Source organism: Strigops habroptila, chromosome 15, assembly GCF_004027225.2.
Source record: "Strigops habroptila isolate Jane chromosome 15, bStrHab1.2.pri, whole genome shotgun sequence".
NCBI classification, from domain to species: domain Eukaryota; kingdom Metazoa; phylum Chordata; class Aves; order Psittaciformes; family Psittacidae; genus Strigops; species Strigops habroptila.
In genome coordinates this window covers 6,650,320-6,664,961 of record NC_044291.2, presented here as the reverse complement: position 1 = coordinate 6,664,961, position 14,642 = coordinate 6,650,320, and the positions used below count along the sequence as shown (strand labels likewise).

The following is a 14,642-nucleotide window of genomic DNA, read 5'->3' as shown; positions in this document are numbered from 1 at the left end:
GCGCACATGGGCTGCTAAGGGTCCAACATGTCTCTTGTCACTGCAATGCTGTTACTTACCAAAGAAAAAGAAGGAAGAATGGAGCTGTTCTTCTCTTTAAACATTGAGAAACATTTTTAAGAGATGCTATAATTAAAATAGAAAAATTTCTATGTAAGGAGTAGGGATAAACTGTGGTTTCCCACTTAGTTGGGTGGTAGTTCAGTGTGTTGGTCCACAAACCATTTCTTAAGATCTGAAAGAAATGGGTATGATATTGTAACTGATCCTAAATGATGTTATCCATATATATCCTCAAAAAATTAATGTTTCTTTTCCACATAGCTTCACAGCTCGGGTTTGATTCACCATCCAGGTGGATGAGCAGGACTCATCCACCGAGCTGGATGGGTTCGACTTATCCAAACCATAAGACATTCCTTCCCAGCTGGTGTTCCAGTTCAGGTTCAGCCGTAGGCCCTGTGCACACAGAGATGTACTTTCAGATGAGGCCAGCTAAAGTTAGTGGAGAAACACACAGGCTGCTGACCTATTTGTACAGGTGAATCCACAAGATGAGCTGCAGGAAGGAGCACTGTAGTTGATAGACCGGATTGGGTAGCTTCTCTGCCTTGTGCCAATACCCCAGCAGAGTACCAGAAAGTTTGGTTCCTTCTTCAGGAACTGATTGATTTAAAAAGATTAATAAAATATGATTTTAATCATTCTGTTTGCATGAAAACTCAAGTGGAGGTCCTGAAAACTAGTAATAACAAAACTCCTTTGTTACTGAGACTGCTTTAGCCCATGAATTGGGTTTTTCCTGTTAGTTGTCTAAGTTAATTCTTTGTTATAATAATTCTTTATTAACCTAAATTTTTAAAATAGATTTGGTTTGAGCAATCAGTGACTTTTTTAATGCTGAAGTTGGACACTGAAGCTGGGCAATTGGTCTCTCCAACCTTCTGGGCCTGGTTAACCAGTCTGAAATGCAGGCGCGAGCCCAGAGCAAAAGTTACCATCTCTTTTTGGCCTCAGTTGTGTTTCACATGTCTGGAGTTCCCCAAATCTCTGTGGTGAGGTGCTTGCATAGTTACTTATCACTCTGATATCAGCATATGTTCCTGTTCATGATTACATCATTCACATAACCTGGCAAGGTGGACAATATTAGCACATATTTCATTTTGTTAAAGAATGGGCAAAAAACCAGTACTGAAAACATGGGGAAAATGGTTTGAAAGGTGCCAAAGCTCATAACTTCTGCTGAGAGAAAAGAAACAAACCCACAGATGGTTTATTTCCAAGAATGTCCCTAAGTGACTTGTTTTTCTCATTCAAAAACTCATGAGAATTGAACCAAGGTCTCCTAAGAACAAGAACATCTTTCTTCCTGAAGGGAAAGATTCATTGATAGATCAGATCAAAGCCCAAAAATTATTCTCTTTAGAAATTATAAGTGGAAAATAATGCAGCTATCACTTGTGAGTCTGAAAACATTTCCATCTCCAAAGCTGCTTGACTTTCTTAAATAGGAGGATGCTTGATATGGAAATCTTGGCCATAAATAATTAGGAGTGGTGGCAGATTCGATGCTCTTCAACGTTAGGTAGTGGTGTCTGTGTCATCTGCGCTCTGTTAGAGCCCCAGAAGTGGAAGTAGAGATCATATACAAGTGTGAAAGGAACAAAGCAGATGGACAGGAGTGCCAGGGGCTGTCAGTTAACTTCAGGGATGTTTGGCTGAAGAGGCTTCAAGGGACATTTGCTCGTGTTCAGGTGGAATGGGATACGCTGGAGGGCTGCGCTCCCATAGCCATATGGATAGCTATGTTTTAAGATGCTGTGAAATCATTATCCAAAGAGGATGTGACCCAGAGCTATGAAGCCTCCCAGGAAGAGAAAGCAAACCTCCCTTTTGGGTGACAAAGGAGCAGAACTGCAGCAGGACCATCACTTGAGGATGGCATCTCCCTTCTTCTCAGGAATTGAAGCTGTCTCCATCCCAGGTCTAGACTGAGTAGAAGGCAAAGGTTCCTGTATACCTGCGTGAACTGAAGCTGGTAAACAGGAACCATGTCTGCCCAGCTCCCTTTGGGGTGACTTTTGCCACTTTAGGAACCAGCCCTGGGTCCGAACCAGCTTGCTTTGCCTTCAGCCCACCTGCGGAGGGGCTCACGTCTGCTCTTTCCACCAAGAATGCTCTCAGAGGCATAGCTGCCAACATAAGCTACACTTGTTTATTTTACTCTCCTTCTTTTCCAGTGAATGCCTTCTCTCACCCTCAGCCCCGCTCCCCCCCCACCACCTCTATCTTTTGGTCTGAATTGTTTGACTTGCAACCTCCATCCCTGGGGAGAGTCCTGGGCAGGGATTCACCTGGCCGGAGCCAACTGGCAAATAGAGTCTTTTGCAGACAAGACAGGAGGGCTGGTTGGTTTGAGCAGCTTCACCTTCAGCCAACAGGAAAATAAAATCCTATTTTTGGAGAAGGACTCTGTTGGCCTGAAGACTTGCCAGGATTCCTCGGAGCAGCCGCTGCCAGACTTGCCTCCCTTACTCCATCAGGGAAAGTGCTTTAAACTGAATCAGATGTTGTATACATACAATACACCCACCCACATGTGCACACCTGAAAAGGCCTTTGGGAAGTGAAGGACACAGTGTGTCTCACCAGGTTCTGCTTCCCTGAGGATAGCAGTTTCCAGGGACAGGAGACAAGAGGTAATGGTGTCTGCTCAGACCAGAAGCAGCCCTTTGGCTGACAACAGCAAGAAGGGACAGGTCACTCCGTTTTAAGCAGAGGGAGAAAGGAAGGGGAGGTGCAGGGGGACGTAATCCCCTTATGCAGGAGGAGCCGGTTCCAGTGCCTGTCCAGGTCTGGTTTTTCTCAGTGTGTGTCTCCTGGTGCATGAAAGGATGCCCTTTGCAGGGACTGTGGATGAAAAGGAATAAAGGCAGTGCTGTAGGATCTCAGAGATTTAGTTACTGGTTCAGCTTTGGACTTCTCAGTGTTACCTGGGATAAATCAGTTTGCATCTCTCTATCTCAGCTCCTTCTCTAATAGTTGTTGCTCATCTTCAACTGAGGGCAGTGAGGTCAAACCATGCAACTCTGAGACAGGAGAGCACAGAAGCACCTCGATCTTGCTTAGTAGAAAGCATCAGCTTGTATGCTTTTTCTCTAACTCAAAGTTTCATCTTGCTTCTTTCATTGAACTCCTTCAGACAACATGAAATCCATTCAGCTGGACTTTTCCCCCTACCTCCTCTGTATTTCCCAGCTGTGAGATAGAGTCAAAAGTTTAGTCATACCTGACTTCAGCCACTACAGAGCAGCACCCCACTGGCTCTTGGCCAGCAGGACTTGTTAGTCAAGCACTTTCCTCTTATCTCTGCTGCCATTTGCCATCCCTTCGCTGTCCTGGTCCTTCTCTGCATGTCCCCTTCCTCTCATAGAGCCTGCAGGATGCATGGCTCACTAGTTTTTCACTAGGGTGCTCTTTGACATCCCAATCCTTAAACATAATTTCCAGGGACCAGTCTTCCTGGAAAAACAGCTGCACCCTGAAAACCAGTGGATTTTCTGTACCAAACCCCTCTCTGCACTCATTTTGGGAAGGTCGGGAGACTCTCTGCTGGACTCTTTAATCTCTTTCACAAGTCTCCTGTAATACGCTGCCAGTTGCGACCTGCCTGTCCGCCAGCACCATAAAATGAGCTTCCTGCCCCATGTGTTCTCCTTCAGTCTGGGCTTCTGAGGCTGCTGGAGCAGTGCGTAGAAAGGAGAGGTTGTGCCACTTACAGGAATGAAACAAATGGGATAACAAAGTCCACTTGTTTTGATTGAATAGTGCTAGTTGTTCCTGGGGAGCATCTCTGTCCTTTAGACTTTGGCAGGAGGGGATAAGCACTGAAAAAATAGCTTCTACAGACATGTGATGGCCAATAAATTAGGATGCTGTGGTCACTGGAACTGTTACTGTGGTTTAAACTGCTACTGCTTACCCCATGGAAAGAAAGTGCTTTCTTTTTCGTTAGGGGCTTAGGGGTTGATTGCTTCCTGCTGTGAGCTGGACTGTGTTGGGATAGTTTTCGCAACCTGGTTTGGGTCTTTGGAGGCTGTATGGATGCTGGAATATCCTCCTTCATGCCATAGCCACCAGCCTTTGGTCTAATTTAGTGTACACAAGATTGTTAATACTTGTGTTGCCAAGCTCAGATCTTGGGCTAGGATGCCTGGGGTTAGTTGAATCGAAGCTGCTCTTTCCATTCATCTTATCCTCTGGGTTTGTTTGATGCATTGGGCCACAAAGCACCAGGGGACCACCCACCACCCCAGAGATGGGGTGCCCATGCCAGCCGAGCACATGGTGTGTTATGGGCGATCAGATGTTGGCAGTGACAGGGCTTTACTGATGAGTGTTGTTTTGGGCCTGGCTGTTGGAGCAGTGAGGCCACTCCACACTGTTCTGGGTTTTCTTCTCTGTTTCCTCCCACTTTAACCCTTTCCCATCCATTTTCCGTCCCTTTTCCACCTCTTTTCCACCCCATCTCGAGGATGGGCAGAAACCCTAGCTGTGCGGAGAGAGTCACAGTGTGCTGTGAATGGGTTGTATTGATGAATTTCTTGCTTACTGGGTAGCATTGGCCAAGTGACCCCAGGTGCTCAGCTCTCTGCCTTCACTACACAGGAATAATCTGCTTTTTTAAATACTTGAACATCTACTGTTGGAAAGCCTGTGTAAAAGCTGTATTTTTATTAACTCTGTTTCCAAGGGCCTCAAATCTCCAAAGCAGTGAGGTTAGTACTAGAAATTGAGGCATAAAAATAGATTAGTGGGAAACATAAGAATTTAAATCGTTTCTTATCTGGACACTTTTATCTTGGCAGAGGAGTGTATTTTTTAATCACTTTGGAAGTGATTTAAACCAAATTTAGAAAATGCTTTTAATCTGGAGCAAGCTTTCCTCTAGATGATATTATGCTGCTGTAGTGATACTGATTTAATGGTATTATTCAAAGTAGTAAAATCTTTGCACATTGGCAAGACCTCAGCTTGGCAGAAGACAACCCAGCCACTCAATGGCATCCATGGGTCACTCTGTGTCCAGATCTGCCCTTTGAGAAAGGAAAGATGCAGCTGAAGGCTGTGATTGAAATCTGCAGCAGCGTAAGTACAGTATCAGTCTGTGCATGCTCATATTTTCCTTGGCAAGTTATCTGACTGTAAACAGCAAAATATTCCAACACAGTCTTCTTTTTCCTTTCCTTGCCCAAGCAATGAGTTTTCCCCACACATTTCTGTCCTGGTCTTATTGCTTCAGCATGTAGCAGAGTTATTTTTCCCCTTTTTCTCATTAAAGAAAACTGTAGCCCCCCCCCCCCCGCCTTGTTATATTTGACGTCTTTGTCTCTAGATGGCAGAAAGCTGTTTCCAGTGGTTGCTTACCACAGCTTCTTGGCATGTGCACAGGCTTGAGGGATGTAGTGCCCAGCTGGAAAAAGGCAGACAACTTTCCTTTTTGCAGTGATGCCCATAAAACAGAGGTATTGAATCCAGGCAAGTAAGTGATAGCTTGTGTCAGTTCAGGAGAGTGTACTGAATGCTATAGGAACTGGTACAGGAGAGGTGAAATGCAGTTTTGCTTGTCTTAAACAGGTCTCCCATTTGACCAAGTTTCTTTTTACCTAGTTGTGATGGCCAGGAATTATGAACCCTCAAAGGTGAAGAGAGGTCTGGGGTGCCATCTGACTGCAGAGCTTCCCAGTGTAGTTTTCCTGTTCTGTTTGCTGTGATTGTTTCAGTTTTCAGTGTTACTGATGGCTGTCAACACCAGAAAGCGTGTTGCTGTTGGCTGTCTCATTTTGCTTCCCTCGGGTTCACTTTTCCAAGGTAACCAGTGTTTGTAGTATCCAGAGGAGCAGGCAGGAAGCGAGAGCATCCTTCTATCTCAGCAAGGACCATCCTTCTCCTGTCTGCTCTGTCCCTGTCTCTTAAGCTCTCACCTAGTCCAGAACATGGTTGTGTTGTCCTATGTATCTCATGGTCTGGTGAAGCCAAAGAAGGTTGTAAGGCAGTATTACTGTGAGTTCTAGTTAGAGTCGGAAGTAACGTACCCGCTAGCAGTTGCAGCTTGTTGGTGTGTCTCTGGATCACATCTTCTGGTGTAGCCTCATCTAAGCAATACTGTTTACTCCCCAATAAGCAGAAGAGGAAGCAGGGTTGATCGGAGCTTTGCTTCACAAGTTCCCACTGTGAACTGAAGCACGATGGTAGATGCTTTGGCTGGGAAGCCTTTTATATGCAAATACATTCCTTAGTTTTCAGAACAGTGTGGAAAATAAAGCAAGATTTTAGCCTGGTTGAACTCACCAAGTGTAGGAGAGAGCCTGGGGTTAGGCTCTGCATGTGCTCTGTCCCTGGGGAGCTCCTCTAGCAGGAAACAATTCCCCTTTTGGCTCAGAGTTGAAAGAGGTGGATGCTGTGTCATGTTTTATCTCACTCCATCTTAAGGGCCATGCAAGAAAAAGCAGTGGAGAATCACAGCACTCTTACCTCAGTGTCACAGCCTCTCCAACGCAGCTCCCGCTGCAGCTGAAGTTCAGAGTAGCTCTGAAGCTGCTGATGTCTGAGTGGTCCTTGATAGCTCTTGGCAGCCTGCTCCCTGCCAGTCCTTTGCTGAATGAAGTTCAAACCCAGGGGAAAATAAAGTCCAACTCATCTTAAACTCAACTGCTTCCTCCTTGAAACTGTGGGTGTAGTAATTCAGAGGGTTTGCTAAGCACAGAGGTTGTGCACCCCTCTGCTGAGCTCCTCCTAAGGGAGACAGAGCACAACAGGACAGGGGAGGGCAAATTACTGTATGGTTTATAATAGGGAATTGGGGGGGCCTTAGGGGAGCACAGGATCTGTCCAAGGACACAAGAGAATATGTGTACACCACCATGTCCTGGTTCTGGATCAGTACCTCCACCCTTTTCTTTATAATTGTTTGAAGTCTTCCAAATGTGGATCGGATATAATGAGATGATGATGAAGTCTTTTGTGGTGACTTTTTCGTGTAGTAAACATAGTCTTTCACAGCTCTGGGGTGTGGACGTAATGAGCTTGGAACTGTTTGTTCCTCTGGCAAGCTGAAAGGTTGTGAATGCATTGGAGTGAATTCACTAGACATCTTTGATCAGCTCCATTAAGCATCTGCATAGGCTCCAACAAAATGATTATGTTAGGAGACAGGATGAAATAACTCAGATTGACAATCCATTTTTGAGGAGATTCATTGCAGTGAGGTTTATATTCTTCCAGAACATAAGAGATTTGGGAGTGACTTTTAAGGAAGTATTGATTTTTAAGGAAGGATCCTATTAGTAGTGTATTTCTCCCTGAAAGACGATAAAAAGCACTGTACCTTTAAACACAGCATTTTATCTTCCAAACGTGGGATTATCATTTCATATGTACATACACAATCTAATCTTGGTGTGTCATTTCATATGTATGTACACAACCTAATCTTCAGGGCTGCCTATTTGCTGTTGGACATACTGGAATAGTTGCATGAACCAAAAGGAGGACAGAAGCACTGATTTCCACCCCTTCTCTCTGCTATGCAAGCTTACATTGTCTTTCTATATGGCACTGCAAAAGCCTCGCCTATATACGACATCTCCAACAGGCTGTCTGAGTGCTGGACATAGCCTGCAAGACAAGGAACGAACAAGTCAGGTCCAGCAGCCTCAGCTTTGGGTGCTTTTCATAGCCTGGCCAAGCAAAAAGCCTTCCTGTCTCCTCGCTGTCTCTTCCTCTCAAGGCTCCTATTAGTTCATGTGCAGCCCATGGCTGAGCCTTGTAAACGGTATTCCTGGCTACCCTTCATTGGCCCCAAGAGGGAGCAGTGAATCAGAGCTTTTGGCCCTGTAGAGCTCCTTGCTGAGCGGATGTGCCGATGGAGCAAGAATGGTTTGGATGAGGCCAGGCAGGCCCACGCTTCTTTGCGACCTTCTGGCTATCAAAGTGCTGCACTGAGTGCAGGGGGAGCAGTGTTTAAGCTGACTGTCCTTACACCAAGGTGCATCAATAACTAATACTCATGTTTGCCTCCATTCCTCAGGGTTTTCCTGGTGATTTTGGGGAACGAGGACCTCCAGGCATCGATGGGAACCCAGTAAGTTAATGGCTTTTCCCTCATTTCTTTTGATTGCGCTATTCTGCATCATGGTACTTAGATTGAAAGAAGTCTATAAGTCTGCTGTCAGTTGCTTGCATTTTGGTTTTGACCCTCCTGAAAAACAACTGTATATCCCTGCCCTGCTCAAGCATGCTGTGAATTCCCATGTTCAACTCAACATCCTGTAACTGTCAGGTCATCGCGTTGCCATTTGATTTCCATCTCCATCTATTGCTTTTCTCATACCTTAGTCTTGATAGATGTTTCCTCATTCTGAGGATATCACTAGAAGAAAAATCAAGAGAGAAAAGGCAGGGATGTTGCTCCTGATGAGCAGGCAGAGTTTGGAGCACGTTGTCTGTATCACAGGGGCTGATTCAAAGCCTGTGGTAGCCACTGGAATCACCTTGTTGACTAGTGTGCTCTGCATGAAGCTTTGAATGAACATAGCAGGGAGATATGGGCCCACAGGCAGAAGGTCGTATCGTCATAGGCACCACAGATGGCTACTTGAGTGCATGTGAGCCCTCAGAGGAGCAGGTCATGTACTCAGTTGTGTAGAGGTCTGAGGTACATAAAGGGGCACATTTCTCTCTTTTTCATCACATCCTATTTCATGACAAAGGTTAGCAAACTGGTACCACTTGGTTTGCATCACTCTAACCTGTAGAAGTAAGCTTGTAAAGTAGCCCGAGCTCAACACCCTTCTTCGTCTGAGATGAATGTTAATACTGGTGCAAGAAGTGCCAGATTCCCCCTTCCAGTGTCTGCAAGCACTGAGAGACAAACACCACAGCCCAGGCTTCTGCTGTCCTGCTCCCAGGTCTGCAGCGGGAGAAGTCTCCAGGCTTCTGAGTTCTCGGCTTCTCTCTGGTCTCCCTCTGACCCCTGCTGGTTTTCTAAGAATGGGATGTGTCTCCTGGGAATTGGGTCGGGATGGTCACAGAGACCATTTAAACAGCAGGATGCTGATAAGGTTTATTTTGCTCTGCTTTTGTAGCACTTAATACCGAACAGTTGGGTGTGCGCTGCATTCTCCGCTACTCACAAAACATGCCCTTGTGGATTGCAAAAGTTCTCACTGTATTAATTATTCTAAGTTATTTTCTGAATGGCTTTATTGGTTCTCCCTCAATTAGCATGTGAGCAGAACTGATTCATCTTTCAGATTCCTGCTGGCTTGGTTATTCACACATAATCTTAGCGCTGCTCTTGGTGTTAGATGAAGTAATTTCTGTGAAGTAACAACACTCCGCATGTGTCTTCAAGTTGCCATTCATCATATATGCAGCCTAAAAGTTATTTTCACCAGCAGCTCTGATTGCCAGGCCAAGCCCAGCTACGGTCCAGCCTTTGTGGGAATTGAGCACAAGAATCATAAATGCAGTGAACTGAAAGAATTAGATTCCCAAGGAATATTTCTGCAGGACTTTTCCCATCCTTCAGTTGACTTAAGCCATGGGTCAGAGTAGAATCAGTGATCCCAAATAGAAGTCTTTTTGGATTGTATTGCTATTTCCAGCCAGGAAAAGCAGCAATCCTGGAGGTCAGAAAGAGGTTTTTTTCCCAAACAACTTGTTTTGTTTCCTTTCACATCTGCAAGTTGTCCAAGCCCCATTCAGAAGATGCACTCAAAGTCAGCTGAATGCCAGTTCCCAGAGCATTGGAGAAGAAGCAAACGTCCCTTCTGTTAATCCATCCAGAAAGATTGTTCCTTCTTTCATCTTATCAACGGCTTTTAAATATTAATGTGCCTTGGCGATTGTAGAATGAAAACAGACTGTTTCGGCTGCCTTGAAGGGAGGTTCACAGGGTCACAAGTGGAGTCACAGACGCAGAGAAATGCCAGAAAGTCTGTTTGTGGAGCATGGGTTTGCTAGGTGGGGTAATGCAGCTCAGTTGTGGGCAGACTGCCACAGGTCCTGGGCTGCCACATGCTCTGTTTGATCCACTGAGCCCTCGCTGCTGCTGCTGCTGTCGCATGGGGATGGCTGAAGCCGACTGTCTCTGATCTTCTTTCCATCCCCTCCAGACAGAGCAAAGGCTCTTCCAACCACAGGGGTGTTTTTCCCTCCTACCAACTTGCTGAGAACTGTTGAGCCATCGCATTCCACATCCCTGTTCCGGAGCGCTTTAGCCACTCCAATTAGTCTCTTAATCACAGGAATTAGACATGGGAAAGGGCTGTTGATTCATCTCCTTGTCTCTTGTCCCAGTGCCCAGTTCATGCACTGAGAAAAGGAGAATAGAGCCTGATTTCCCTGGCAGGTCAGGGACCAGACTGTCATTACTGATAGCCAGGAAAGAGCACCTGCAAATCCTTCATTTCCCAGGCCAGGGAATGGCTCAAATTAAGAGCTATTCCTGCCCACATCTCCCAGGGGAGTCCACCCCCTCCTTTTCCAAGAGGAAATCCTCTTGTGCTAGATGTGAGGCTGTGAGTTTCCACATTTCCTCTTTCTCTTGAGGAATACCCAGATAGCATAACTCAGAAATCCAGGCCATCCCTCTTGCAACTGCTGGGACCAAGAGCTGCCCATCCACCCAGTCTACATCCCAGCCACCCTTGGAGCCTTAATGGGAAAGCCAGGCCACCATGCAGCTCCTGTGCTCTGCATTCCAGGGGATATTCCCTATTCTTGCTGAGCATGGTAATGCCAGGCCTCGACTTAAAGCTTGGAGCCAACCTTATTACAGCAGTTCCGAGGACGCAGAAATCCCACCCATGAGGAACAATTGCTCCACAGATGTCCCAAGTATGCAGGAAAGGAACCGGCTGTAAAAAAAGCCATTTTAGGCTGGTTGAGATTATGAAATGCTGCTTGTGTGCACTTGCCCAATAGTCCTTTACTCCACTTCCCATAAAATAAACACACGGAACCCTTTCCCCAAGGAGGCTGAGCACATTTATTCACGTTACGTCCCCTGCTCTTTCATTCTTTCACTAGGCAAAGCCTTCCATAAAAGGGGAGCTTTATAGCACTGAAGGGGGGACTCCACCAGATGTGCAGCATAAACTGAGCTGGTCTGTCAAAGCAAGTAGCCAGCGTGATCCAGAGCAGGGGTAGGGCTGTCTGAGCCAGCGGGGAGTTTAGTGTTTCCAATGCACTTGTTTTGAGAGGCCCTGTTGGAGATGGGAGGATGTAAAAGCAGGTCCTTGCCCTGACAAGCACTGTCAGTGCGGCAAGGGAGACAAGGGGACACGCTGAGCATCACATCATTAAGTACTTAGGGACCTAGAGAGCTGACTTGAGTGGGTCTGACACAGCTTCCCTGCTGCACTTCACCTGGAAATGCCATCAGGCACCTGCATGTCTTTGGAAAGCTGGAGCAGAGGTAGTGTTTGGTGAAGCTGAGAATCCAAAGCAGCCCACAAACCCGGATAGCAATCTGTCCTCAGAGCAGTGAGCTCAGAGGTGCTCTGGAAAAGCCTCTAAGAGGAGTTGGTGCTTTCCAAAATGCCCTGCTTGGTACCAGTCTGTAAGAGATGGCAAATGCGCACGGAGCCCAAGATTAAATCTCTGCAGCCCCTCGCCTGCTGTCTGCAGCATGATTAAAAGTGACTCGTCCCCTGAGCAAGTGCAGAGAGCTCCCTGCTCCAGGGACAGAGCAGGACAAACAAGCTGCAGCCCAAAGGCTAAGGGCTTTTTCTGAAGGTTAAAGAAATGGCTGGTTGATCGTCTGGGACGGATGAGGCAGAGTGCAGAGAATGCTGCTGGTTCCCCACCTTAAACCAGCCCTTAGATACAGCCTCAGAGCACCCCATGTGCCAGACACACTTCCAGGGCCCATCAGCCAGCACCAGAAACTCTCCATACCCACCACACCCTCTTCTCAAACTATCCAGTTTCATTTTCATCGAAGTCCTCTTTTTCTTATGAGTTCTATTGCTCCTTAACCATTCCCCAAAACCTCTCACCTTTCCCAGTGCTAAGCAGCAGCTTTCCTTCTCTTCCCAACTTTTCTTTGCTGTCGCCTGCCCCAGTCCCTCTCCCTGCCCATGCCTTCACCTCACCTGGGGCAGGCTCCACCCTGCTCGGTGTAACGCTGCTTCTATCCATCCTGCTTCTGGGAGAAGCCAGCCCTGCACATAACTGCGGAGCAACAACCAGCCGTGTGTGTGGAGATGATGTGCTCGCTCAGAGGGAAGCTCTCCATCACTTTTGCTGGGGAAGGGGTTATGGGGGGCATGGAAAGGGGAGGGATGGTCTTTTCCCTTCCCTGCAGCTCTAAAAACACGGAGCTGCCATTCAGACTCTACACACTGTGTCCGTAACCATGTTGGTTTTTCTTTCCTTTTAGGGAGAATTGGGAGCCCCAGGTCCTCCTGGAGTCCTTGGACTCATTGTAAGTACAAAAACAAATGGAGATCTGGCTTCTCAGGGCTTTAACCCTTTCAGCCCGCATAAATATGCACAGATTGTCTTCTTCCTGTGGCAGGGCAGTGAACAGGATGAGTGTTTGTAGGGGGAGGTTGCCTGGTGGACTGGGAGGTGGAGGAGGGCAAATCCTTCCTAAGCAAAAGGAAATAGGTTAGAACTTTACTGTTAGTGCTGTTATTGATAGATAACTTGCCCTCTTGATAACCTTTATCAGGGTATTTTTTCAAAGATGCAATATTCATTCCACACCAAGATCTATCCTTTTAAAACACAAGTCCCTGTATGCAGTAACCTCAGGGAATCACAGTTCTTGCTCACTGGAGAGACCATGGGCAGGAACCATCTGTCCTCTAGGTATACAGGAATTTTACGTGCACTCTCACCACCCCGTCACTAATCCAGGTAATTATGTACACAGCCAAATTCCACCCTTCATTACAGCAGGAGATAAATGGCTGTAAGGATGGGTGGCAACCCCTCCCCTGGCAGCTGTGCTGGGGGTTAGTGAATGCCCAGCTGAACATATTATGGTTTATTTTTAGGTCTCTGTACTTGTTTCGAGTTATTTCCTCCCATGAGTAAGAAGTAGCAGGCTCTGTTAGTACTACAGCATTCTTTCAAGATGATTCCTCGTCAGCTAATCCATTGCAATGAATGGTTAAAAACCTTCCCCTTTTGCCTTTCCTTAGCTTAAATTATAGGCATGTGTATGTCAGGTGAGATCAAGGCCTCAATTGCCCTAACACTGCACGAATATAGAGCACCAAAGCCAGAAATCTGAGACTCTGTGAAGGAAAAGCTGAGAATATCATGACACGGGTATTCCCATCTTGTAGATGGGGGACTTGTGCACAGTGGATTAAGGCTTCAGGATGTTTTTTGTGGAGCCAGGAATTAGGTTTGTGTTTCTCTTTGTTAGTGGAGATGAAAGTAGCTGCTTTAGACATAGCAGCAGAAAGGATGTGATCCTGGCAAAGAGCGGTAAGAGGAAGATTGCTATTTAAAAGACTGTGATTGAAGGTATTGTCCAAGTTGGATCATATTTCTCCCAGCTTTAAGAAAGATTCATCTTAACCTGATTGCTATTATCTCGCAGGTATTTATTTGTTAGAAAGTGAAAGCTTAAGCACTATGAATGTGGTTAAGTTCCTCACAGAGGTGATGGAGTCCTCCCGCCTTAGCTGGCCCAGCCAGTGCCACACTGTTATGTGCTTGGGATAGATCACAGGGGCCAGGAAGAACAGGGTTTGCTGGAGCTGATCTGAAGTGAGGACAGGCAGTGCACGGTTTCTAAGCTGCCTGTGTGATCGGGATGTTTTTGTCCCACATTGGCAGCACCAAATTCTATGTGAGGTACAACTAAACTGTTTTGTTTTCCCTGACTGGCTCCAAGATCTAGCACTGCATGTCCCAGACCAGGATTCAACTTCAACACCAGTTGTCTGGAGTCTGCCACCTTCTCTGTCTTGATCAGTTATGTTGGTCTCTGCTGACACCCCAAGTTTTTTGCTGGAAAAGGGCAAAACCAGCAGTTCTTTTGCTGCTGAGCCCAGTCTGTCTTAATCTTTAAATGTTTCTTCTCCCTTCCCGTCCAGATGAAGAAATCATCATTCCTGTTGTGAGCTTCTTCCTGGCTTTGCTTTTAAGGCAAAAGATCAGGCTTTTACAATGCTGTTTTCCAGAAATCACTTGCTGCAGCAGTAGCTATCAGCTGCTGTCGTTCCCAGTTAGCCTGTTGGTACCACTTAGAGCAGCTAATAATTTCAGACAGAGATTCAGGTCAAACTGAGTCAGATCTTATGTCCCAGGGATATATGTAACTCTTAATTCAGGATGCTGAAGCATCTCTAGAGGGATTGATCTGGCAATGACCTCCTCCGTCCTCCTGGGAAGAAGAGGGCACATCCATCCTGCCTCCTCCTCTCTGTGGGACAGCATCAGCCTCCTTCCCTGGGGTCTGCAGCATGGAGCTCACTCTGAATGGCATTGATAACATGTTTGCTGCAGACCCCATTCAGTCTCTTCCTTCCTTCCCATCTACAATCACCCCAAGGGACTGGCTGGGCCCCCGGCAGCTCCAGCACCCTGCAAGTGTTTGGGTTTACTGTTTG

General features: G+C 46.4%; 1 protein-coding gene across 2 annotated transcripts in view; it reads left to right on the top strand.

The window, feature by feature from the left end:
- The window catches only part of LOC115617228 (collagen alpha-1(XXVII) chain-like), a 154,861-nt gene that overhangs the window by 57,678 nt on the left and 82,541 nt on the right, over positions 1-14,642 (top strand). For both annotated transcript variants that reach the window (XR_003994535.1, XM_030507476.1), the window contains exons 13-14: positions 8,093-8,146; positions 12,452-12,496. Coding sequence is in view for 1 of the 2 variants with exons in the window: in XM_030507476.1 (XP_030363336.1) it covers positions 8,093-8,146; positions 12,452-12,496 (99 nt within the window). In the remaining variant the exon portion in view is untranslated. The remainder of the gene's footprint in view (positions 1-8,092; positions 8,147-12,451; positions 12,497-14,642) is intronic.